Source organism: Etheostoma spectabile, chromosome 1 (assembly GCF_008692095.1).
Source record: "Etheostoma spectabile isolate EspeVRDwgs_2016 chromosome 1, UIUC_Espe_1.0, whole genome shotgun sequence".
NCBI classification, from domain to species: domain Eukaryota; kingdom Metazoa; phylum Chordata; class Actinopteri; order Perciformes; family Percidae; genus Etheostoma; species Etheostoma spectabile.
This window is the reverse complement of record NC_045733.1, coordinates 27271961-27299136: the sequence shown is the minus strand read 5'-3', so window position 1 is coordinate 27299136 and position 27176 is coordinate 27271961. Positions and strand designations below refer to the sequence as shown.

At 41.5% G+C, this 27176-nt stretch overlaps 1 protein-coding gene across 2 annotated transcripts in view; it reads right to left on the bottom strand.

Moving 5' to 3' along the window:
* garre1 (granule associated Rac and RHOG effector 1) overlaps positions 1-27176 on the bottom strand; it is a 31837-nt gene that overhangs the window by 2852 nt on the left and 1809 nt on the right. The window contains exons 2-12 of one of the 2 annotated variants that reach the window (XM_032517064.1): positions 18185-18470; positions 17011-17844; positions 9262-9474; positions 8460-8600; positions 8134-8229; positions 7766-7927; positions 7290-7448; positions 5333-5430; positions 3992-4117; positions 2504-3561; positions 1472-1637 (exon numbers count right to left, since the gene is read on the bottom strand). In XM_032517064.1, the coding sequence (XP_032372955.1) occupies positions 1472-1637; positions 2504-3561; positions 3992-4117; positions 5333-5430; positions 7290-7448; positions 7766-7927; positions 8134-8229; positions 8460-8600; positions 9262-9474; positions 17011-17514 (2723 nt within the window). In that variant the 5' untranslated portion in view covers positions 17515-17844; positions 18185-18470. The remainder of the gene's footprint in view (positions 1-1471; positions 1638-2503; positions 3562-3991; positions 4118-5332; positions 5431-7289; positions 7449-7765; positions 7928-8133; positions 8230-8459; positions 8601-9261; positions 9475-17010; positions 17845-18184; positions 18471-27176) is intronic. The other variant, XM_032517065.1, reaches the window with a different exon arrangement.

The following is a 27176-nucleotide window of genomic DNA, read 5'->3' as shown; positions in this document are numbered from 1 at the left end:
TATATATATATATTTATTAGCAGTTTCTACAGGATCTCTTGCTATTTCATGGCAATTGCTGAATTAAAGTGGTCAAAAAATAATCCTTTGATAAAAATCTTTTTCATAATCCATTTATTACAAATCCTTTTCATAAACTACAACATTATTGCTCAGTTTACAAGTGAGATGCCTCTGCAGTAATGGCTCCCTGTTTACATCTTCCTTCTTGCTCAGATTAGTCTCGAAGCAGGATGGTGTTGTCTCACACTTGTGGGCTGAATTAAATGTCAACATTTATGATTAACGTGGTAAATGCCTCACATAGCAGCAGAGCAGCCCAGCCTGTGTGCTTGGATGTGCTGACGTTCACGGTAAACGTGTTGTCTCATTTCCAGTGCTCCAATCTCACGGACGCTATTTTTCTGCTCCAGCAAAAAGTTACTGAACCCTGCTTTGTTGTTTAAATGTGGTGGCTGAGTGACTGGAATTGGAGACAAGTATTGTGCATCAAACTACACTTGCTTTGCTTAAAGCCCGCATCAACGGGGCATACTTTTCTGCTCCAACAAAAACTTACTCAACACTGCTTTATTGCTTAAATCTGGTGGCTAAGTGTCTTTCTGCACTTTCTGCCCAATTAAAGCACAAGGCACATATCTACACATGTTCTGGGAGTGCGCTCCCGTTGGCCAGTTCTGGAACATTATTGCATCCAAAATCTCCGCCTTGTTTAATGTTACTGTGCCTGTTACTGTTGAGGTCTTGATTCTGAATGATCTGTCAGCCTTTCAGCTCTCTGGAACTCTGAAAAGTGCTGTGTTTGCCGGACTTACAGCTGCTAAGAGGATGATTGCGATCCGCTGGAAAACGCCACACGACCTGTCTCTCCGCACGTGGACCCTTTCCTACCTGGATGTTGTCTATGTGGAGCTGTCCACGGCGTGGATAAATAGTGCCCCAGGGAAGACTCTGGACACGTGGCGGTGCATCGCTGACACTGTGAGGTCCCTCTCTAACTTGCGCAGGTGTTTTGTCCCTTGTCTTCTGCCTGTCTGTGTGTGTGTCTGTTTCTGCGTGTTTTATTTTGTTTCCTTCCCTCCCATATTTCCCCAAATTTTATTTTTGTTGGCCCTGAGACGCGTTCTCGTTTCAGTGTATTTGTGTAATTCAATATGTTTAAAAAAAAAAATAATAATAGTATATTCGCTGCTCTGGGGGCGAGGCTTAGTGAGTTTGAGGCACAGCTCCGCACCATGGAATCAAAATCATATGCTTCCGTAGCTGGTGCGGGCAAACGTACTGCAGTTTCTGTCAGCAGCCCACCGGCATATTATTTCCATCTTTTCTTATTCTTCTTTCTTGCTTGTATTCATGCACGTGTTAAAATGTCAGTTTGACTAATAAAAGTTGTGGTTTAAAAACCACATAAAAGAAATTTGTATAGCAGTGGGTCAGTGAGGAAAGGAAAATATCATGTAGAGATACATACCCCTCACTGTAGTACTCTGGGTGGGACCAGGTCCTGTGCTGCTCTTCAGGCATTGGCCAGTTGCTGCGTGTGTTGCTAGGGCGACGGATGTGCTGCACCTGCCGTTTCTGTTGCATGGCCTGACTGACGCCAGCAACGTAACGTGCAAACTCCGGGTCAGAGCCAACTGTTCATGGAACGGGAGGATAAACACAACTATGAGTTTCTGACACCCTCAGCTTTTCTCTTTCACTCGCTGGAGCTCAATCCATTTAGCCAGACTGTCTACCATAGCAGAAAAATCACAATAGCCGTAAGTCAACTCTGCACAATAGGCTTTGACTCCAATCAAAAGAGTCTGCTGCACTGTAAAAATAGCAACCGACACATGACAAATCCAGCATAAATCGTAAACTTGCAGGCGAAAAACAGCTGCTCACACTTTCTGACCTACATTGATTATGGTACTCAGAGTAGAGTCCAACGTTGTCTGAAATCTGCTTGAATGGTCACAAGATAGTATAATAGTATCAAATACATTAGTTTACTATACACTGATTGTCCCAACATGACATCTGTGCTGCATAGTAATTGCTTTTAACATACCCCTTACAAGATATCTGCCATACTGAATGAACTGAGTAAAGCCTAATAATTCTTCTATGCAGTTTGGCCTTGCCTAACTTGTCACCATCCTGATTTTTTCTTTGCCATTTGCTCTCTTAACATCACTTTAAAGTGCTTTGGTTGAAGACAAAAATAAGCAGGGACATCACTTATCTCCACTGCATTACTTTAATGTAATGCTTTTTGCCTTTGTGTAGGATAACAATCCTTGTTTAGTAGTCCCTTTGTATTGTTATCAACTGATGCTTACAACTATCAAATTTGTTTTATGACACTTAGGGTAACACACCCAAACCCTGTTTTGAACATTAGGCTCCTGGTATAATGAATAATTAACTCTTTGTAAGTCCCCAGCAAATCATTTCCCCGATTTTGGGGTAGAAAAAGTTCACCTCATGGGCGCATAAAAGTGGAAGTGGATCTCACCTGCCGGGTCGAAAGGCAGCGTGTCTCCCAGGACTCCAAACACTCCTTCACTCTGGTCCCTGTTGGGCCAAGTGTTGTTGCGGGGCCCCTGCGGCTTCTGACCCAACATTTCTGACATGACACTGTCCATGTAGGTGCTGACCAGGCCCAGACTGTACAGATCCGAGCTCAGATCTGGCAGTCCAGGAGAGCCCCACTGCCCAATTGGACCCAGGGGTGACAGTCCTGCTGGGGGGCCTTGCGGTTGAGGCTGTTGCCCGGAGGTACCGAGCCACTTGCTTGCCACTCTTTGCTGCGAAAGGACCTGAGGTGGGGTCTGCTGAGGAGGTGGTGGCTGCTGCTGACTGATGGGCTGCAGGAGGTGCTGGTAGTACTGCAGGGCCTGTGGGGAGGGTTGCTGAGGAGGGGGCTGCTGCTGTTGCTGAGGAGGAGGTGGCTGTGGTTGTGACTGCTGCTTCTGCACTGATGGTGGAGGCTGGGACAGGGTCTGAGCTTGGGGCTGTAGGGCACTGTGAGAGATAGATTGGGAGGTTGGCGGAGGTCCACTCGGGGGCTTCAGGTCAGCGGGGTTTGCAGATGCCACGGAGTTTCTCCTCTTGACCAGGGGCGAAGCCTGTTGGGATTTTCCCATGTTGAATCCTGAGAGAAAGTCGATGACATCCTGCATCTCTTGGTCAGTCGGCAGGTTCATCCCCTGGTCCTCGGACACTAAGCCGTTGGGCAGCTGGCTTGGTTGAGTAGAGTCAGGGGTGCATGACAGGCTGCTCATCTGCAAGATGCTCTGTAGCCTCCCGTCGCTGTGGCCCAGGCTCTTGGCCTTATCCTCAGAGCTACTGGTTGTTAGCATGCTGCGAGACGGGGTGCTAGGGATGGAGTAACTGCCCCCACTATTTGAGCTGGATGAGACCTTCTTGGTGAACTTGGAAGTCAGCTTGGATATTGTTTTGGGCAGTCCACTGGAGGTCTTGGAGCTGGTGCCTAGAGGCAGGTCTGCCTGGCCGCTATAGTCTGGGATCTCCCGCTGGAGCTGCATCTGAATAGTGGGCAAGGCTTGCTCTCTTTTGGAGGGAAGAGAAAGACCGTTATTAAATTATTTAGTTCTAAAAAGTACTTAATACAGTCATCTGAAGTCACTTGAATTAGGGTGACCTACCAGGACTACCAGGCTGAAATGGGAAATGTCTAGCAAATATAAACTGAACAATGTAATCGCACAAATGTTTTTTCAAGCATGATTTCAAAAAATCATGCTAAGAAAAAAAAAAATCATTACAAGATACTGTGGTTGGTTCATTTACGTTCACACCGCAATCTGTCTGGTCTTGTTTGGTCTGCACCAGGGCTCGATTGACCAGCCAAAATGAATCATACTAACTGGGCTTAAGCACCACGGTTCCTTTTAGCCAAATCAAACAGGTAAAAGGTGAAATCACCTAGCTACTTGTTAGAAAATTAGGTGGTTATTATTATTGTTTAACATTCACTCACTTTCTCTCCTTCCACCTGTTGATGTCAAACACTGCTGTATAGAGCACGTCTACTAGGCCAAGTGTCTTCTCCGGATCCAAGCTCCGCTGGAGCAAGGACATAGTGGCTGGGTCCTCCTTCAGACACCTGAACATGTACACACACACACACATGCACAACATGACGAGACAGGAACTACAAATCCACAAAATGTCTTGCATACAAAAGTCCAGGTGCATTGAATGCATTCGACATTCATAAACAAGAAAAGAAGAACCAAAACAACCCGACAGGCTTTAATGAAGACACCGTGGCCCACTGGCTTTCCCCACCTTGGAAACACATCTCCTTGCCTTGGTGCCAATTTAAACTTCTCCCATTGTCTTAACAACAAATGACTAGAATGAGCTTTAAGAAGAGAAATGCTTTCAAATGTATCAAACAACACTGACTTGCCATGGTGCAAGATCAGCCAGGATCTGCCAACATAACTGCTCCAAGATAGTTACTAGGTATAATGTAGATCATCACCATGAATGTATATATACACACACAACTGTATAAATATTAGGGATGCACCAAATCCAGATACTGGGGTTTGGCCAAACACAGAATCCACTGGTCAAGATTCTGCCGAATCCAAAACCCGAACCCTACTCCCACCCTCAGCCCATTAACACAGTAAACACATTAATGAAGTAAACACGTCTGGTTAACACAAGTTTTCAGCTGCGACTGTCCTTCCTTTGCCGTACCTGAAGTTGCTGCATTTTGGCTGCTGTCTGTAGATTCCTTCATGCACAACTCGGATTCTTTCAGATGGTTCTTACGCAAATGTTTTAACAGCGGCCATGTTGTGTATTGTTTAGGGTCTTTGCCACCACGAGACAAATTGGCATTGCAAACTGAACATGTAGCTCAACTTGAATTACTTTCTTTTGCCTGAACAACACTTTTTCTGCTCACAAGTTCCATTTTGTATGTTTTGCGATATTTTTACCATTGCAAACCTCAATTGACACTATCCAACCTGGTCCAAACCCCAATGGCATCTGGATTTTCTGATGTTAAAATCCAAGCTGGTTACACTTCTGTAACAGCTGTAAGACAGTCTTGAGCACTGACTGTAAAATTCAGCACACAGGACAATGTGCCAACGACACAATTTGTTTTGTTTCAAGGTGTGATAATGCCAGTACAGTGACTTAATAATAAACAACTGGAGTAGGGTTAATGCAGGTGCTGAACAGTCAAATACATTCAGTCTATTAACCAGATTCTCCATTCCTCATCATTGTGTGGTGAACGTAGAGATCCTGACAGATCTACTTCTTTAAAAACAAAGAGTCTTGATGAGCTTACCATGTAGAAGGAACCTGGACCACCACTTTGGAACCCTCAAGAGTGATTTGGGGAGCATAGGCCTCCTTGTTCTCAATCTGAGCTGTATCAACAACCACCTGTTGGGACACACAAACACACCCACATCAGCATCTCCTGACAGAAAAGCTTTATTCTCAGCCATTATAAATTGTAAAGACATCCATAAACGCTTATAGTACGTCTGTTCACTAATTTACACAAATAAAACAATTGGGGGGGATCACTTTGTCCCAGTATAATACAACTTAACAAAACTGACAGTCTTAAAATAAAACAGACTGATTTTACCCTCTACAGTAAGGTTCAAGGTGAGATTCAGTCACAGGCACAATCAGTCAGCCAGTGACAAGAAACAGGCTAGCCTTCCTGCCTGCTGCTAGTCAAATTGATTTGAAAGTTCTTTGAAAGTGGCCAACTCAGCTGGGTCACAAAGAGGGAGGGAAGGTGGGAGGAGTCTATTTCCTGTATTGCAGGAAGTTACCCTATTGTTATTAAAAAGCAGGTGTATCCTCGGAAACCCCGGGCTGCCCAAATGAGAGAGACATGCATACACGCAAACAGTCTGTCAGCTATGTCGAAACCCATAAGACAAGGTTATTGGGGACACATGGAGACGAGGAGGAGGAGGAAATGCAGCAAAACAGACAAGGTCAACTTCTTCGATGGACTTGGAAAGCCATGACTAGTAGAAAAAAAGGGAGTAGCTTGTGAATCGTATTGCTAGGAACAACAGCCAAACATGTATGGTGATTCTTACGGTCAGTATTGTGTGAGTGTAAAAGGAAAATAGGGAGGAAAAAGGTTGTCTGTGGGGAGGCATGACAATGAGTATATGAGAATGTGTATGCAAGTGTTTTAAGAAGTGTGGGGAAGATAATATGGCTACATCCACTTTAAAAACGCATAACTTTTGCTACATTTATGCCTCATGTCCACACTACTCCAGTGTTTCAGAGCCCCTTAAAACGACTTTTGGAAATGGTGCTGAGCCCTTTCATTTTGAAAACTACCAATTACAGCTGTTTCCGACCCCGTTGGTAATGCTTGCAGCTGTTGTGCAGATACATTTTGCATTTCATAATGCGGATTAGGGATTGTGATTACAGGCGTGCTAGTATGGACAAAGATTAGTTCTTAAACTGTGCTAAAACACTTGCGAGGACGGAGATTGTTTTTGTTTGTGTGTGTGTCTGTGTTCTGTTATGAAAAATTAAAACAAAGTAGTGATGATTTAGCCTATGAGTGTAAGTGTGTGAGACTTGGAGTGTGCTGTCTGGTTTATTTTTGGTTGAGTGGCTATAGGATCAAATAAGGAGTTTATGCAAAGGACTCCTCCATCATCCAGGGATTGTTTTACAGTTAGCAGGGGGCTGGCAGGGCTGAATGGGAACACTCCTTGGCTTGACACACAAAACACGGCAGACCACACAGAGGAAATAAACACACCGGTGTTACTGTTGGGAGAGTCCTGCCACTGACCCTCCCTCCCTGTGACTCTCCTTTTCAACAGGAGGGGGTATTCTGTTTGCAAACTCGCCCAGGCGAGCCCATCCCTCATCCAGATGCTGCAGGAATGTTTCTTCCCTTTTGTGTCTCTCTGGTGTTTGTTTACACCTTTCGGGTGCTTCAAAGCAAGCAGACAGATCTCCTCATCTCCATTACAGATCTGACAAACAATGAGATGCAAGTTGCCAAACCCACAGATGCACAAAAGGAGAGGATTCAGTAACTCAAGCAGAAGTGGCAGTGAAGTACAACAGGCCGGTTCACGTCAGCATGTCACTTCTTTCCGCTGCTCTGTAGTATCAACCACACTGTGGTGATGGATGTTAACAAGAGCAATGTTTAATCCCCGGTTAGTCCAACTGACAAATTAGCAGTAATAATCAGGAAATACAGCTTTACTGCAGCCCCGATCTTTAACATCTCTACTCACCAGACCAGCCTGCGCAAACAGCAGCTGGACAGCGGTCTTGCAGGCTCCTCTCCAACTGGATGGGCACACTTGGTTGAGGACCTCGGTGACGGGAGAGTCGTCCCTGGGGGTCACTCCGTTCTGGCCTAATGCCTCCTTAATGAGCTGCAGCATTGTGTGCTGAGAAGACAAAACACAGTGGGTCATCAACAAAGCAGTCTGCCATCACTGTCTGTTGATGTTACACCTCAGATGCCACTAAAAAAAGCAACTAATTTTTTTTACTAGTACTGTCCTCTGCTGAGGTTATCGTCCAAAACATAGTGACATTTTTTAAACTACTGAGCAAAAAAATTTGGTGACTTTGATAGAGACACAGAACAGAATCCTGAAATAAATAATGGTTGACACTTAGGGCTACTTTACCTTTTTGGGAGACCAAGGTGGGTAACCAATATAAGCAGTATGAAGCTGGCCAGTCGAGCCAAGGAACATACCGTTTTCAGTTTAAGGTTTTCAGCCGCTGACTCGTTAAAGGACACTCCTTTGAGGAAATGTGAGCCAATCTGTACAGGGATGGTGGGCAGCTCGCACTGGATTGGCTGTGAGGTGGTCTGCATCCTGCCTGCCTGCTGAGCCTCCGCCTCACTGCAGCAGCTCTGCACAAACAAACACAAGCATGTAAACATACACACATCAGCACAAAACATACAAAACAACATTGACACATGGAGACACAGCAATGAAAGAATAATTGTTGCCCTTTTATCCTTAATATTAAACAAGAACATTTTTTAAAAAGACACCCAACAAGCTGACTGACAAGCTTTGGAGATTATTGTGGATTTTTTGAGAAAGTACCCACCTGTAAGGCTGCCTCCACAGCTTTGGGGTTAAGATGAAAGCCAGCCTTCAGTGCGTACTCACTATGGCCAAGGCTTTCTAGTGCCGCTTTGTAGGCCTGGAGATGGAGAGAAAACATGACCAGCACTCAGTCCCACATTGATTTCATCAGCAAGAACAATTGGTTCTGATGATACACTTTCCTGGTACTACAATTTTGTTAATGACACCATCTAGTGTCACCCTGTTTATTAAATCAAAAAGTACAATTCCCTAGTACTAGTACTTTCCCTGTATAAATGGATGCCCATTAGTTCCTTGCCCTTGGTCTTTCGGGGGATATTGTACCTGTAAAGCATTGTCAATCTTCATGTTGAGCTCTTTCAGCTGGTGCTCCGGGATGGTGGTGTTGTTGGAGCAGAAGAGCTGCTGAACCTGGATGCCTGCCAGGCAGCCGTCCCGGCCCCTCTCTCTCAGCCTCGCCATGGCCTGAGGGCAGAGCACTGGGTCAGAGTGACAGCAGAAGCATCTACACTAGTGGGTTTTACTACAAATTTAGAACAAAATTAAATAAAAGGGTGTTTTAAAAAAGGATAGGAAGGTTTTACGGGCAGATTTTCTTAGAATATAATAGCAAAATAAAAAGTTTTGTCTAAATAGATGTTGAGCACTGGGAAGTGCAAATTTTTAGTTGATAAAAAAAAGCATGTGTACAGCTTCTAAAAGAGAGTTCAGACGCCCAGCACATTCTACCAGGGTCCATTCAGGCCTAGTCCCCTCCAGGGCTTACAGTCTGCATGCCAGGGCTTAACAGATCAATCAAACCACTATTCTCCCCTCTGCCTCACTTTATACAACAGAGCTAAAAATGGGCCGAAGGGACTAATTAGCCTGGGGATTAGTTAGGTCCTCTTACAAGACTGGCTCCCTTACATGGGTTGGGCTGTAGAGGTGTACAGAACATAACATTACAGATTCACAGACAAACTGCAGCCCAGAAAAGAGGAAAAGGAAATTAAGGCTGGCAACCATAAACGGCTGGCATTTCTCAGGAATGCTTAACAAGTCAGCTTTTCACCTCACAGAGACAAACCCCATATTTTAAAGACCCAGACCAGGAAGAGTCCTAGGGCGCACTGTGGCTGCATACCTGAGCTGCACCTTTCCATGAGCGGGAGGCTTCCTCCAGCTCTGTGAGGGGTCTGAGGTCGGAGCTTTGGGAGCGGGTGTTGGTGCAACGCTCCTGGGCCTGGGCAAGAGCCTCTGCCAGGCAGGACTGAGCCACGGGCTGGACCTTCTGCAAAGCCTGTGATAGAAACTGGAAATGGACCTGCATCACCGTGAGGAAGCATCGACCCAGCACCTGGAAGCAGAGGACAGAGATAACCGTTATGACGTACGTCATTCTGAGAAACGTCCAACATTGACATGCTGGAATACCTAAGTCAGAATGTTTCCCAGACCAAACAATATAAATGCCTGCAGGCTAAGAAACCAAAATGTATGTCCATATACCTCAGCGGTTAGTTAACACTCTGAATAACCAGCTTCCTGTGCTACTTTACAAACAAAATACTGCCTCACCAACAAGATACCCTAAGCTCTGGTATTCGGTACATTTTCAGGCCTCTTCTACAAAAATTATTCAACAACTAAGAGTCAAAAAAATAAAATACAAAACTTAAGACCTCCAAAACTACCTTGAACATGTCATAGTTCCCTTTTCCACAACTTAAGAACATAAACCATTTTAATTTAACAGGAAAAAGCAGCAGTTTGTGGTATATGCCTACTACATTTATAAGAAAGATAATGTACTTTTTCTTTCATATAAAAAGGCTTTATTGCAAGGTACACTAAGTGGATTAAGCATGATAGTTCCCCTGGAATGAGATTCAGTATGTTAATACTTTTTACACAGTATGTTTTAATAAAATAATGTCACACCATTAAAAGATGAACTCATCGATCACATTCTCTGCAACCGGATCACATGAACTATATCAGCAGATTGTCTTCAGGCTCCTTTTATTGATAATAAAATGAATCATTAAAACACATTTTAAAAAAAAAAGAAGTGAGGACACCTGGAAGAGTGCCATGCTCCAAACAAAAGTCAATTATAAAACAATCTGGTTTATCCAACAGCCTAAAATAAAATCAACTCCTCTGCAGACAACATTTGTCCACTAGTTTTCCCTACTCCTTGCAACATTAAATACCATAACATGAAAGCTAAGAGCCAAGGCCGTGCTATGAAGCAGAAATCAGAGAACATAACATCTTTTAAAATAAAACATTTTGCCAAAGCTGATTTCAGACAACTTAACATGTCCATGTGTTTGCATTTGTGGTAAATTGTGAGCTGTATAGCTGTAAATATATCAAACATCTGAGAATGAGAACAACGTGCATTTGTATTTGCAAACAAGACAGCCACATTTTAACCTACATACATCGATCTCAATTTTTAACAGTGGTTCTGTTGATTCCTGAACTTACTTTAAATTGAGTAGTAATTTGCTAATACAATCAAGGCAAAAATGGATACATTCAACATAACCCAATATTTCAGGTCGGCATACATCGCTCCACACCTACGGGGTTGTTTTGCACAAGTGTGTGTGTGAGTGTTTGTTTTGTGAGAGAATAGTCCATGCTTAGAGGCAGTTTGTTGTTCAGTTAGCAAAATAAGAGAAACAGGACACCGCAGGGTCCACCAAGGTCACAGGGTTTTCTTTTTCAGGTACTTGCTGAAAATATCTCAAGGGGGAGGCTGAGTTTTAAAGAGAGAAATATGCTGCTGCCTTCTAATGGCAAACTGGAACAACAGGACACAGCTAGTTTCATTCTGCAACATGGAAACCAAAACTAAATTGTGCCCAAAAGGCATGAAACCTGCACGTGTTGGCAAGGTAACCGTTTTCATAACAGCTTTAAAATAGAATGTGATGGTGAATCCTTTGTCCTTTATGGAATATTTGAGCCACGGCTTTGCTAGCTGCTTTATTGTTTTGTCATTCCATGCAGTGGACTTACTGTAAAAAGTTTAAACTGTTAATCACAACATGCCTAATTGGAGTCGGCCAGGGACCTTTGTTGTATGTCATTCCTCTCTCCCCTTTTATTTACTGTCACCTTTACCTCAAAAGGTAAAAAGCCCCAAAAAATAAAAATTGAAAGATATGACTATCCCCATTATCCCTGATATCCAAAAAAAACAGATTAAAAATAGTATCTTAAAAGCAAATTGTTGGGTTTGTGGCCTGTTTTACTTACTGTAGGTATCAAGCTTTTCTTTAGTCAAATTGTCACCGTATGAGCACAACGATGCATGAGGGGTCCCAAAATACAAAAACAATTGGACTCAGAAGTGTTTACAGATCATCCTCTGGGGACCATGAATGTATGTAGTACCAAATGTCACTGCAAGCCATCCATTGATAGTTGAGGTATTTAAATCACCAGGACCTATCCTCTACATGTCTGTACAAAATAGTAGTTAAGATATTTCCACTATTAATAACTTACTAAAGAAATGGTAGGTGGACCGACTGACGGACAGACTAACAGGCCAACGGACTAACATTGCCATCACTTGAGCCGCGCTGCAAGCATGGCCAATAAAAACAAGAGATCTGTAAAATGCAAGTCTATGTCCTTAAACTCAGACCCATGGATAAAATAGGACGATGTATTGCCTATCCCACTGCATGGCCTGAGCTGACACTGGGAGGCTTAATAAACACAGGCCCAGATCCAGTGTGCACAAGATGGGAAATTCCTGCTCCTGCTGTTGACGTTGAGCAACTAACCAATACTCAATCCATCAACAGGGATTTAGTGTGTATGCAAAGCAGACAAATAATAGATAAAAGAAGACATATATAGCCTGATAATGAAGCTTGGACACAATACATATGGCCAAATAACGTAAAATGATATCAGCTGCGGTATACCCTTAAGATCACAAAATAGAATGAAAACATGCTGACAATGAGATCAAAAGCAACTCAAAGTGTTACAAAGTAATCAACAATAACCAAGTGAGGAAAAAAAATGAGGCCATGGCTACAGCCCAAGATAATGGATAACACATGTGATTAGCTGTGCAGTATCCCACACAGTCATGGAAAATATGAGAAGTAAGAGAGCAGCAGAGCCAACGTTGGGCCCCTTTCAGGCCCAAAGAAGGCAAATCATGAATCAATCAATATCTATACTTTTATTTTCTGAGAACGCCTCCATTAAAAATGCATAGACTCTAGGAGAGAGGTGTTTCTAAGATCTATACCTCTTTAAGTGAAAGGGAGTGTGAGGCAGTGATAATAACCAGATGGTCCTATTGCTCCACTGTCTGATCCGTGGAAAAAAAACACAAAAAAAAAACAAGGAGCCTTTCTTTGTTGGTAAAAGTCAATGGTAAATCTTTGTCTTTGTCTGGGCCTTCCCTTTGACACAATCATTCTAGGGAAACAGTAAGGTCACAAAGGCTTGAACTCTAAATGTCTTAAAACTGGTCACTTACATACATACGTATGTTGGTACTCTACAAGCAAACTTTACTATGGCACTCTAAAGTCATTTTAAAGATAATCTCATCAGCTTAATGAACAAGTACAAAAAAAAAAACTTAGAAAATGTTTAAAGAACATGATTGGGCTAAAACAGATGTTTTCAAAATGTGCCCTGTGTATTTTTCTTGTAAACACGCACAGGTTATGGTTACATTCATTATTTCTTGCCAAAACACATTGTGTATATCCTTGAGGTCTAACAAACACATTTCTGTCCTTGTTTTTTTTGTGATTCAATTCCTGCATTGTTTACATTCATGTTCGCCAGCTTACAGTCTCTCTTCTTCATGTGCCTTTGCGTGCATGTCACTGCCACCAACTATCTATTTTACCTACTTTTGTTTTGAAACATGTCAGACCTTTAAATACGTCAGACCTTCAAATAGCATGAAACCATCGCTAGGAATGTGTATCACATTGCTCCATAGCACCACTAGTTGACAAAAACTCCAAGGGGTACTTTTAAACCGGTTTTGGTCGGAACTGAAAACAGTAGGAGCGCCCAGAAATGTTGTTCCACCAACTTGCAAACAGCAGTTTAAATCCAACTTGTGTTCAAAATGTTAACCTGTGTTTTTCCTCACTAACTCTTTTCACAATACAAAAGTCAAAACAAATGTAGATAATATGTTTCACTGTAAATAGATTAACTTACTTTTACCGAATTTAAGCTTACAAGCATGGCAAACGGGCTCTAAATGTAACATTTTAATGCATATTTGGCAGTGGAATCCCTCTAAGCAGCCAGAGTGCTGATTTGGAAAAAAAAGTGGTTTGTTTTGCAGACTACACTGGGGGGGGGGGGGGGGGGGGGGGGGGAAGCAAAAAAGAGGAGACGTGAGGTTAGCAACACAGGGGGAAAAGCTTCACATACCTCAACTCCCTTAACTCAGAAATACATTTGGTTCTTTTTGAAGACCCCATAATACATCCAGCTGCCAGACAGCATTCCTCGACTCGTGCAGACAAAAGTCTCTTATACATCACATCGTAAAGGACAGGCTGACTTAGCAGCAGTTATTACAAGCAATACAAGCAATTGTGCTGTACTATGAATACAAACATATTTTGGGATTAAAAAACACACACATTACAGTGCCATTTAACCCCCACTATTTTTGTTCACCTGTATCTGGCACATTGTACTTTACCAACATGATATTTTTTGTACGTGCAGTGTTTCAGAGGTTAAAACAACTACTACACACTGGAATAATACAATTGTGCAATAATGTATTAATACGTTTCCTTCTCGGATTTAACAAATGCACCCTTTATGCCCGGGGCCAGACATCAAGTGTGAGTGCCAAGCTGTGCGGTCTAAACTTTCACAGACTTGGGCTTCCTCTAATATTCATCTGAGCATATCCAAGACCACAGAGAGTCAAAGTTACTGACTGCGGCTCAAAAGAGTTTCCTGTTTTGGGCTCAGCCACATCCACTGAGGTCCTACAGCCCCTCTGCTGAATGCTAAGGGATTATTGAAACACTGATAACCGCCATTATTTTTGCTTTATATTGGACTACTTTACCTATACCGAAGCACCTGTGGAACATTGCTACAGATTTGTCACAGGTGCCACAGAATCAGATATAATGGGGAATTCTTCTTCGTCTGACATGCATTTCTAATGCTGAGGAGTCTGAATGCAAGCAAGCGAACAAACTTGAGGCAAAATGGTGGTTAAGATTAGGGCTGCACGATTATTATTGATCAATATTGAGATCCCAATTAATAATCACGATTATATGTTGATTTTAACCAAAATTCCTATCGTCACATTGGCTATTTAGAACTACTTTCACATTCATATTGTGCTATATTCCTCTTATGTTGAAGTTGTATGTTAAACATACATAAAGCTGCAATAAATGAAATTTATCTGGAATAAATAGCCTAAGATATATATATATATTTTTTAATTTATCTCTGTGAAAGCTCCTTTACTCGTTTTCAACAATAACTGATTAAAAGAGCAAGGGAGAAAGAGGGAGTGCGATGGACGTGTGCTACTCACAAAGTGACAGCTGACTCATTATGAATGGGTCCAGCACGGGTCGACTGGCGGGTAAGTGGAGTTACACACGTGTTGTGTATGAAATGTCTGTATTGTCACTGCGCTGCGCTGCACTGCACTATGATATTCTGGCCATGGGTCACATCTCTCGCCCAGGTCCGGCAGGCTCTGTCTCACACGCTATTACTCTACGAACTGAAGTTAGTTGCATTCAACAACTTTAGTTACCAGTGGAAACACTGGTACAAATACAGGTTTGCCTGTCAGGCTTAACAATATACGGATGTGTTAATAACAAAACTGTGAACAAATGTCAGAAGTGTGGACAGGTGCTGTTGCCGCCGTGTCTCTCCGTGTTGCTGGGAGCCGTGTGTGAGTGAATGGGGGCGGGGCTGCGTGGGGAGTAAGCGGAGAGGCAGCGGATGCGATGACATTAGGTGCACTGGTGCGACCTAGAGGAAAAATGTTAGTCGCAACCTAGAGCCCTGTGAGCTAACAGACACTTCGTAGCACTGGTCACTGCTGTTGAACGGAATGACGCATTTAAAATATCACTCGATCATGCAAATTTGATCATGGGAAGCCAAAATCGTGGTTGTGATTAAAATTTGATTAATTGGGCAGCCCTAGTTAAGATATTAGGCAAGAGGAGGAGAAGCTTTCCCATGTTAAGTGTAAGTGGCCTTGGTTTAGCCAATATTTACATGTAAATTGTTTATATAAAATTAAAAATTAAAAAATCGTATGGTGTTTAGAGTTTGTTTTGTGACCTGTAGTAGTTTGTAAACGGACCATAAAAAGAGGAGCGTCAGTCTGGTTATAAAACTATTGTCTTCACATTTTGCATTATCAACTTCCACATGCAACAAATGTCAATTTTTGACTAATTTTTGGGCACTTATCTTTCAAATGTTTATTACTGAATTAAACTCACAGAAACTACTGAACTCAAGTCACAATGTGATTATACGCACTTAATTTGAAGTCTCTATGTGCTGCCACAAGAAAACAGTTAAGGACATCGTCTCCTAATCTGTGGGATCCAGGACTGTCATCCACACAGGGAGTTCCACAGGCTCGCAACTGTGTATTAAACGGAGGATAAATAAGCAGATGTAGTAATCTTAAGGAAGTATGGGGTTTAGGCTGGGGGCTGCTTGGGTGTGGTGTACAGCTGAAAATACAGCTACTTGATTCTGATGGAACCACATGAGAGACTCTTCAGGGCAGCATAATTACAGCCAAATTGCCAATTGGAATTACTCTGATAAATACTGTAATTTAGATTTTCCATTACAATTTTAAATTCATGATTATGACTTCTCAAAGCAAGAACAGTCAAGCCCAGATCGTTTGCAGGTGCCAATTTCAAACTGATGCTGTAACCTGAAATGAACCAATAGATCTGACCATTAACCTCCTGACCTGGGTTTAAAGTGGATCTGACACAGCCTGGATTTAGTAGAAAACAGTGAGGGGGAGTATGATAACTATTAGATTACTACACTGCCATTATTGACTTCTATTTCTCCCAGCCATACGGTCTGCTCTTCTTGATAATGTTCAGGTTCAACTCTGATGAGCTAATATATTTATACAAGATGTGACACAGTGCAGATGCAGACCCGGTTCTTGTGGAAGCGGTGACAACCACTAAACTAGTCTGGAATGAATGGTCAGACACAAGCGTGCTTGTGTGTGTATATATCACTGTGACTTTTAGGTAAAAACTAAAACACTCGATTAAGCAGGCATGACAAATGAATAAAGACAGCCGTGTAAAGGAGAGACATTAAAAAAAAAAGTAATATGAAAAGAGTGAGAAACTGATTCTCCTAACACAGCTGAGCCTTTTGGATATTTAGTGCATCACCTCACCTAACAAAACAACATGTTTCACATCAGCAAATTCAGTGCTGTGGAAAGATGGTTTGGAATTCACAGTGACAAAAGATGACTTTTCTTCTCACATCCTCAGTGTTTTTCACACCTCACCCTCAGATCCTGACACTAGCTTAACACTGGGTGGGGGAATCTTATTTGAGCCAGGAAATACTGATTCATGGAGCTAGCCTTTAGACAGAGTGCCACTAAGCATCTTAGCACTGCTTCTCAAAGACGAGTCATGAGTAAATGAATATGATAAAAGTATGTGGTGCTTAACTATAGCGCTTCAGGTTGTGAGCTTAACTAATTCATTCCAGGAGAACAAACAGTAGAAGAGATGGAGACGTTTTAATTACAGTAAGTCAACATAATGTGACAATAAGTGGAGATGGTGTGTGTTTCTGTGCGATCACCTACCTCAACATCCTGCAGGCTGAAGTCGTTCTGGTCTTTGAAGTTGGCGGCCCCGGCACTCAGCTCCATCAACATCTTGGCGATTTCAGGCTTTATTGCTGCAGTCAGCCTGCTGGCCGCCTCCATAACGTGTTCCTGCACGTCCTTCAGTTGCATAGCTGCTTTGGAATAGTGAGAGTTCCTGAACACACTGCTGAACAGGTCTGTGAGGAAGGCGCTGGCCCGGCAGAACACATTGAGGGCATCCAAATATTTGGAGATGCCTTGCTGGATGTCTGCAACTGCGGTGGTGGTGCCGGAAGGAGGTGGGTGGCAGCTGCCAGGCATGCCAACCCCGGTGCCCATGGGCGAAGAGGCAGAGCAAGAGGAGGCCAGGGAGGCGCTCAAGGACCGGCTCAGCTCAGGCATCTGGTACTGCTGGTGCTGTTGCACTTTCTGCTTGGACCCGCCGAGCAAAAAGCGACGCTTGTAGTCCATTTTACTTTCCTGCGCACTACAACAATACATAAGTGGTGCAACAGCACCGGAAGGATCTGTTTTTAGTTCGATTTCCTCACACAAAGTGCCCTTGTCCTCTTTACAAAAAAAAAAAACCCTGTCCACAGTCCTGGAACTGTTCAAGTTACATAAAAAGACAGCTCAAGGATCCCACCTGCCAGAGGCTCATCTCAGTATGCCTTGTAGAGAGGCAGGGCAGAATTGGGAGAGGTCGAAGGGCAATCAAAAAGACTGGCAAGCTGAGTGAAATGCTTGAATGCAGCCCTGCTGCAGATATGTCAGGCCCAGCTTATGAAACAGCACAGACACACCTCCAGATTCTCGGTTTCCAGCTCCAAACTAAATTATTATAATAGGGGAGGAAAAGCCAAAAACACTCCTTAATTAACTTAAAGTGACACTACAGCCAAGTTTTAAAGTGCATTCATTTTCCTTCAGAATGGCAAAAAAAATCCTTCTTCATACAGTATATTTAGAGTATATACACATATGTATTTACATATATATATATAAACCTATACCAGCCTGCACTAACAAAATAGAAAATCCTTTTAAAAGCTGAAAGCAAAAATGAATCCAAGGAAAATCGGACACTGGTCAACAGCACAGAGGAAAAATGACTAATAAAAAAAATAACGAGTAAGTAAATGCTGGAATCAGAGGATGGGGTTTCTTGTACACAAGCTGGTAGATGAGCTGTGGGAGGTGAAGGGCAGACGGATCCAGTCCGTCTCAAATCCTCTTCACAAAGCAGAACTCTGCAGGCAGTGAGCGAATGGCCAGCTGATAGCTCCGTCTGTCTGTCTGAAGTCTCCAGCAGCTGCCTGGATTCTCCCCTGTATGCTGGCTGAGGTAGATATTACTCACTGCGAAAACAAGTGTGCTCCCAGGTCTCGCTGCTCTCCGCGGATGCAGATTAGAGCGACAAAAGCACAAATGTATCTGTAAGGCCTCTAGGTCATTTCCTAAGGGAGGAAAGGGCAGAGACACAGAAAAGAAGGTTAACAGCATGTCAAAGAGGAAGGATGAGCTGAGCTTCAACCGGTTTACTGTTACACCCTCAAAAAACTGGACTGCCCTTTACAACTCAAAACATGGCCAATTATGAGGCAAACTTTACTTGACTTGTAGCATTTTCTCATTGGCAAATAGTAATATTGTACCTAAGGATTTTGTTAAGTTTTAATGACACGCCTGTGTGACAGGAACACAAATATAAATTAAATATCAATGTGCCTTGAAAAATAGTAACTTTAGCAATAATGCTGACTATTACACTGAAAAGCTGAAGTGAGAAAGTTCAAAATCAAAAATTTTCCGTTGTTGTGCAGTTGAGCACACCCGCTTTACTGTAGCAAAAAGTGTAAGCTACAGAATAACTTAGTTTTGTTCAGTTTTAAATAGATCAACACAGTGCTAATACCAAACCCGAGTATCAATTGTGACATCCATAATATCTGTGGGGTGTATCAACTGTTGTAGTGACACAACTTATTTTTCTGCTCTATTTGAAAGAGGATGACATTTAGCCCATTTTTCTAAACTTGGTGGTAATATTATATTACTGTTTGGTAAAGAGCTGTGGTTTAAAGTTGAACATTTCTAGACGATTACTAACACCATACCTCACGGAGCGTCTCTGAAAGAATCTCTGGCAGTGTCTGGTTTAGCAGAACACAGCTGCAGAGAGAAATTCCTGCAAGAAGCCATTGTTGGAAGACACTGCAGGGTCTGTTGAGCGACCCATAGTAGGAGTTACAATACTCTCACTCAATACCCAAGCATTATATGAACTGCCCTTCTCCCTTTGGCCTTTCCACTTGATTATGAATTTAATATTTTTACATTGTCAAGATCAAGAGGAATTTGGTCTCACATCTCTTACTCTCTTAAGTAATCTTATTCAAAGACAGCCAAAGGTCAGTTGGTGACTGCATTTTAGAAAGACATGGTTCAGACTGAACACAGTTAATGACATTTCTGATCTGCAGTCATTTAAAATGCTTCATGCAAACTTCAAAATAGCCTGTGACAATAAAGCTGACAGAAACTTGAAATAAAAACTACCTTAAATGGGTTTTAGGAAGTAATTTATCTTCTTTCCTTCATGTGTATCAAAAGAAATGGGTGTATAATAACCTTTATGTGTCTGAGGTAAAAATATTTTTTGAAGTGGAAACTGGATTCAATATTGTGATTTTGTGTTATGTTGACTAGTAGGTGTAGCTTTCAAAGAAAACAGTCATAATGGCATTGAAGTTGATACAGACACACTCCTGATGAAATTACACACAATGGCACAAAACATCAATCACCAAACATCAACAGGATACTCAGTGTTAAATACACAGCAGGGCTATCATTCTGTGGAACTTTCACGCTCGTATCTTGTAGCACCATGCCGAAAGCTTCTGTATTTTGGGATGAGTCCGGAAAAAGAACATGGAAGGAGGAATACCGTCCCCAACTAGATAACACCGTCTAGCCTGCTGTCATTGTATGCTAAGTGTCTGTGTCTGCGTAGTGGCCTTACATGCGTCGCTTCCGTTATGCATCCACGCCAACATTTTCCTGACCTTCAAACTTCACTTCCTTTCCCAAACAGAGGAACGCCCGGCATAAATCGTCCCCCCTCATTTGTCCCTGGCCGTAAAGTACAGAGGCAAAGCCAAGGGAAACTAGTGACCTCCCCATGAAGGGACAGCAGAGATATGCTTTCCATTTTTTAACCCTTACATTACAGACAGGTTGGGCTTGGTAATGTTCAAAGATCTTGATACCGGTACCAATACCATTGCCATGACTTTGATACCGATTCCTAAACGATGCTTTTTTTTCTCATACCAATTTTATAAAATCAAATAAGTGCATTAGGTTGTTGGGAAAAAGACTAAACTAGTCAGCAAGCCACCATAGGGAACAAAACTGGCCAACTTTCAACAGTCATTTTTGTTGTGGTGGCCGTGCAAATCCACTTGTCTGTTTGGGCATTTCTTCGAAACTCCATTGTCACATGCAGTGCAGAATAAAATGGAGGACCACAGCTGGAAATAATTACAACTAATTGTGTGGACAGTGGTGAGACCACTTTAGGAAGGTGGTTTGAAAGACCAAAGTTAAACATCTAATCTTTGAGAAAACATTTGTTTTTTTTGGCAGTTAAATTAGCAGCGGTATTCCAGTCCCACAGTTTGACATCTGTTGACTCAAATCTTTTCTCATTCTCTGATAGTAAAAACATGATAAATCACATCGATTTTTTGTATATCAAATGTAAAAACGTTGTACTATGAAGATTTGCGAAAAAATATAAGCTGTATGACATTGGTATGTAGTATGGTATTGAGACACAACATTTGTGGCTTCAACAAGTTCTGTGGATTTTGACTTTTCTGAGAGTGAAAACCTCATCTTGGTTTGATGTAATTTTTGGCTTCACACACCTCTGAATGAATGAAAAAGGTAGGAACTGATTAAGTACAGCGAGTTGTCTAAACAACAGAGACAGATATTTTAGGAGAAATTGTGGGCTACTTGCTTTGTTACATGGTTGTTCCAGGCAGATATAAATTATCTATGTTACGTTAGAGAGTGTTTGTGGTCTACATTTCCTTCCTGGCTTAACATTCCGTAAACAGCGGTTATCCCAAGAGCAGCAGACATGGCATCAATATTAATGAGGCCTGCTGACTTCTCGGGGTAGCTCTATTGGCTGCCAGCCTCCTGTTGCAGGGCACACTGTATTAGAATTGCACCCAAACAAACACATGTGATAGCAGAGTCCCTCCGGATGCACTGGAGTTGTGCCAGCCCACTTTTATGTCCTTTCTCCAGCAGGGGCTGCTTGGGGCTATTGTTAGCTCTACTTCCCCACTCATCGTACTTGTCAGCTGCTCAGCTTCAACAGGAAAGGGGGTTAAGGTTTCCTGGAGCAAGCTCCCTGTCGCCAGTAAGAAAAAAACGTCAAATCAAGTATGCCATGGGGTAGGGGTATGTAGTAATTCATGGTACCAAGTATGATTTACCTGTCTGTGCAAAGTACCTCCAAGTAAAAAAAAACTGCAGCTATCAAGAGACAACTAGGGGGCATTTTTTTTCTTCAAATTGCTAGCTTTCTAGCAACAGGCTTCAAAATGTTTTTGTTGTTTTCACTTAAGTAAGTCTAATAGCCAACAAAAAAATAGCCATAAATGTTTAATCTTGCATACTTCTCCGCAACAACCGACCTTGCTTTCATGATGGTAAAAATTTACACCTGGGATAGTGCCCAGTACATCTGCACCCTTCCAGTACTAGCCACTGAGCAGCTCCACTCGAGCATGCAAGTGCAATTGCTCAAAGGCACCACCACACCAGTTGTTGAGATGCATTTACCTTACATCTTATTCATTGACAGATTTTCCAACAGATTTGGCTAACTAAACCCTTCGGTCACAAGCACTCATTTTACCAATAGCAGTTACTTTTGGATCTGCTGCCATATTTGTGTGACTGTCACAGCACAGCTAGGTAGTTTAATAGCTGTGGATGGGGCAGCTGTTAAGCATGCTGACAGCTCCTTATCCATTTGCCACTGCAAACAAATGCGGGCCCTCTGACGCTCCAGCCACAGGCCCAACATTAGCTCTCTCATGAAGTCTATTTCAGCCTCCATGGGCAAAACAGCTGCCCTACGGTCCACACCTCACTGTTTTTAGACACTCCAAAAGGTTCAGCTCAAAAGAAAAAAAAAAAAAAAAAAAAAAAAAATGTTCTCCCCTACATCTGTTGCCAATGAAGTAAAGGAATGCATTTTCCCAGAACACTCTAAATGTGGGTTCAAACGAGCACAGAAAAGCACATCAGGACAACCAACATACATTGCAAAACATCTCCTCAAAATATTACATCATTGTGTACAATGAAAATACAAAAGAACTTAAAAGAGCAAGACTGTTTATTTGATAGGAGGCCTTCACTGAAGACATTCCATAGAGCAGATAAGCTACAGTTAAGTCTGCGAATCAGCAGACAGGTTGAGGAGGTCAGTCTAAATGACAGGACAAGTGCCGTGAGCAACTGTGTGACAGGAGCCGAGCCAGGCTCCTCTTGCCCACAGAACACAAGGAGAGTATTGTGGCAGGCCGTGGTCTCCTCATACCAGCACACAGAAAAAAACACTCATATGCAGCTGCATGACTTTGTGAGAGGAAGAGAAAAATAAAAAGGCCTTGGCTACGATTTAAAATTAACTGCAGGAATAGATATTCTGACATCAATATAGTGTTACTCCTGGAATTATTTGTAAGCAGCTGCAGGTTTCGGTGGTTTGAGGGTGATGTTTGGTTTTGTTTCCACAACTAATCCTGTGTTGGTCCCATTTTTGATCGGAGGGTTTGGAACTAAAAATACATTTACTTTGATAAACAGTTATAAAAAACTGTGCATAGACACTTTTCTGTGAAATCATAGCAAATTCTACAACATTGGATTTTTTGGCAGATTCTACACTTTCTAAAGCAGTAGTGAAACTTCCTACAGCTGGAGCAAACTACTGTTGAGTTAGTTAGGACAAAGCCCAATACTCATATCAGTCAAGAGACTGATGCAGTTGGTGAACAGGCTGGATAATATTAGGCTAACCTGTACTGTCATAACAAGACACTGTAAGTAGCTTATGGCTTCAATAAAAATAGCAGACTCGCTAATCTAACAAAGGACATGGGGCCCACAGGTCTTTGTCGCATATGCAAACACACATTTCAACATGTGCCTTAATCAAATAGTAATATGTTCCAACATCCTAAGAAAGGAAAAAAAATAATAATTAATTTAAGTGTCACCTAGGGAATTAAGATGATAATAAAATTCTAAATGGGCACATCAACACCAATAAATAAGAAGTCACATTTGATATGATCTAATCGGAGCCTTTTCACAACGCATACATTCCTTAAAGTCAGTATTCGACTGATAGCAAACAAAATTAGCTTTGATTTCCTTTTCAGAAAAGCAGTGTACAATCAAGTGTGTTCAGTGTGCCCAACCGGTGAGTTTTAACAAGTGAGAACTGTGATGAAAGGCTCTGACGTCAGTTCCATTCATGAAAGGCTGGTGGCAACGTGGGGATGAAAATGCTTCCCTCAGCCTATGTTGAGCAGGCTATATACTGAGGTTGCAAGTTGTGCTGCATGCCAGCCACCAGAGTGCTGTATTTTTAGCCAGGACAAGAGTAAGAATTTATTCTTCCAATTTAGGCACAATGAGACAGGATATGGATGTGAAAATTCAGGCTTGGTCACCGCAAAACTGTGTCTGTATTTCAACACAGAGAGCATGTGTAGAATAGGTTGAAAAGAATGAGTACAACAGGATAAAGTAAGGTGATGGCGTGAGGAACCATACTTTAATCATTGTACTGTGGTTCAAGCCACCACTGTGGTGCCCTTGAACAACATACCAAATCTCTATCAGCTCCACAATTCACTGTTTAGCTGGCGCCTGACTTCCAACCTTCTAAAAAAAAAGCACAAGCAAACCTTTAAAAAAAAAGAAATCATTTTAACATTTTGTTCATGATTTCCTAAATGAATGGCCGCATGCAACTTAGCTTTTCTGCAGGGATTAATAAAGACAAGTATCACATTACATGAGAGCCTTGATCATTGTTTCATTGGATCATCTCCCATGCACAAGCATTCATGCATCTCACTGGGAACATTTGACCGAGGGGCAAATAGCTGAACACAAGCTAAGTCTAAACTGGTTTCCCAGGAGACAAGGGTGATATTTCCCATGCTGCAAGCCCTGTCCCCTTATCTGCAAACTCGCTAGTTGCTTCCCTCTAGATAACAACTGGCATCTTCTTAATTTTTTCAAAGCAAATAGCCTATTTGGTTCAAAGTGTACGAAATAAGCAGCGCTAACCAAGCAGTAGATGAAACAGCGGTGGACTAGACGTAGAGCTGAAACATCTCTGCTACAGAAGAAGCAGACCTCCGCCTCCCTGCCACACACCAGTGCAAATAGTGTTGTTAGTTTTGTGCATCCAAATGAAAATCCTGTCACACAGTACAAACTCAAACAAGCCTGTTTCTCTCTGATGCATCGGCCAGCTTAACTGTTGTAGGTGGATATTATCTAACACAGTGAGGCTGCATCAAAACCATGTTTTTAACTGTTAGGCCAGAGGTGGACAACATGGTTAACCGACACAGAACATGCTTATTTTTGATGGTCAGTCTCTGGATTTTCCAGGAAATATTACCACTGTAATGATGTCTAATTTGATGTACATTTTGTACAACAAAAATATACTCCTACAATGCAGATTCAATGTAATACATAAGGACTTTGTCCAATGTTATTTACCATTTTTATTAGGACTACACGATAGGAGTAAAATATCTAATTGCGATTATTTTGACTGATGTTGTGATTGTGATATGATTCACAATATTTGGAGGGAATGATAATTTTTGTATCATTCTCATTTTCATTGAAAAATATAATGAAAATGGTTATAGTGTGATTTGTGCAAGGATTTAGTCTGTTGGATATGATTTGTAGGCTGGCATGTCTCTGCATCACCCCAAAACTTAATTCAGAATGGTTTGACAGATATTTTGCCTTTAACAAATATTGCTCTCTCCCCCAAACTACAATTTCGATATTGCACTAGTGCATATTGTGATTTTGATAAAATTGCGATTATTTTATTACGTATTTTAGTAAAATAATATGTTAACTTAGACTTAAGAAGCTCTAAGGCAGGGTGTCCCAAAATTTTAGTTTAAAACCCTTTCAATAAAAAAAAACAAGCCATAAAAAACTGCCACTTCAAATCATCAATACATTACATTTAAGTATTGAGCATTTATAATATGATAATATACACTCTGACTTGTTTGTTATGCCAATGAGACATAACTGCTTAAATTAACAGACCACTTGATTTAATTTACAAAATTCAGTTACTACTAAGCTTTATGTTTGAGCCTTGCCATGGAAGATGGTGTGTCACTAAAGTGTAGTTTAGTTTATCGGAATCCCCATCAGCTAGCGCCCTGACGTCAGCCAGCCCTGGGATCTGTACCAAAATGTTGAGATAACATTGAGATGTATACTCTGAGGTAAGTATAATCAATCCATAAATAACTAGAACATTTCTGAAAGCTAATGGAAGCTGAAAACTGAAGATAACACTTAAGATTCCTTCTTGTAACACCTGTTGTTCCATTCATGATATGTTGGAGAAGACAGCTTTGTCAAAATATCAAACTTCAGAGATAAAATAGCTAGAGGCCACAGACAAACACTTAAAGAAATAACAAAAAAAAACTCAAGGAACCTGTCTGGTCCAATCTAAGAGGAGAACACAAATAAAAAAAATTAAAAAACCTCAATACACACTAGGTTAGAATTTCAAGGTTTTAATAATACCATGACCTGGGTAAACTCACACCTCGCTCTGTAACGCTCATCTGTATAATCTAAAACTGTGCAGCAAGAGAAATATTAGAAAGCTTCTTTGTTGGAGAAAATAGCATTCAGGTCTGTGGAGACAGCGCCAGTAAAGCACAGGCCAAGCCTGTACTCCACCCGAGGCAAGCGCAAACAGTCATCTTGTGACTGTTTGTCAACTTCCTAACATGTGCATCCGGATTCAATGTTAGACTAAGTAAAAGTGTCGCTCTTGGTCATATCACATGTTGAAAAATACTGACAAGAAAAAAGGCAGATCATTCACTGGGCTTACCATTCAGGCACACATTGAAAGCTATTGAAGAGAATGAGTTTAAACAGACAGGAATTTTGCAGAGCAGAGCACGTATTTATATAGTGACACAGCTGTGGCAGGTGTCAACACGTATGTAGGTTCAGGGTTGTTTCAATGGAAGCTGTACAAGTAGGGCTAGGTGATATGGAGAACATCAAAAATCACCATATTTGTATACAAGTACCTCAATATCAATACAGCAACAATGTTGTTGTGTTGACTATTGGTGCTTTCACAAAACATTTACACAATAAGATTTTTGATAAATAATCATCAGTAATGTGGATTTAATGACTAAGTGGGTAAAGCCAAATAATAGAACAGCTAGAACAGTAGGTTCAGAAAATGACAACTTTACTGCATTGCAGCCTATAAAACCAGGAAAAGACAACACTTACGCCATATAACGATATCCAAAATATAAGACAATATCAAGTATACCTAGCTCAATGTACAAGCTTGCAAAACTCAACAAAAAGGCAATTCAATTAACATGACAGCATTTTTCAAAATCTAAAATAACACTTACAAATTTGAATGTCAGTCAAAACTATACTGGGCCTCTGTTCAACATCAACATCCATACCAATCTTATGACTAAAAACAACACAAAACGTTTTATGATTCAAAGTTAAAAAGGTCAAAACCTTTCTGTCATATTTCTCAACAATGTTGACAACTTTTTTATTTATTATTAGGCAGCAAAAACAAAACATCACTTCAACTAAGAAGAAAACTAATTTTGACCTACTAATTCTGTTGATGAAAAACATTCCCCAGTCAAATAGAATGATGCACTGACAAGGAAAGCTGACTTTCAGATTCTACCAGGGAACAGATTGGCTGCTTATGACAACCCTTGCAGCCCTGGATAATTTGTCTTTCAGACATCCAATGCAGAGACAAACACCCT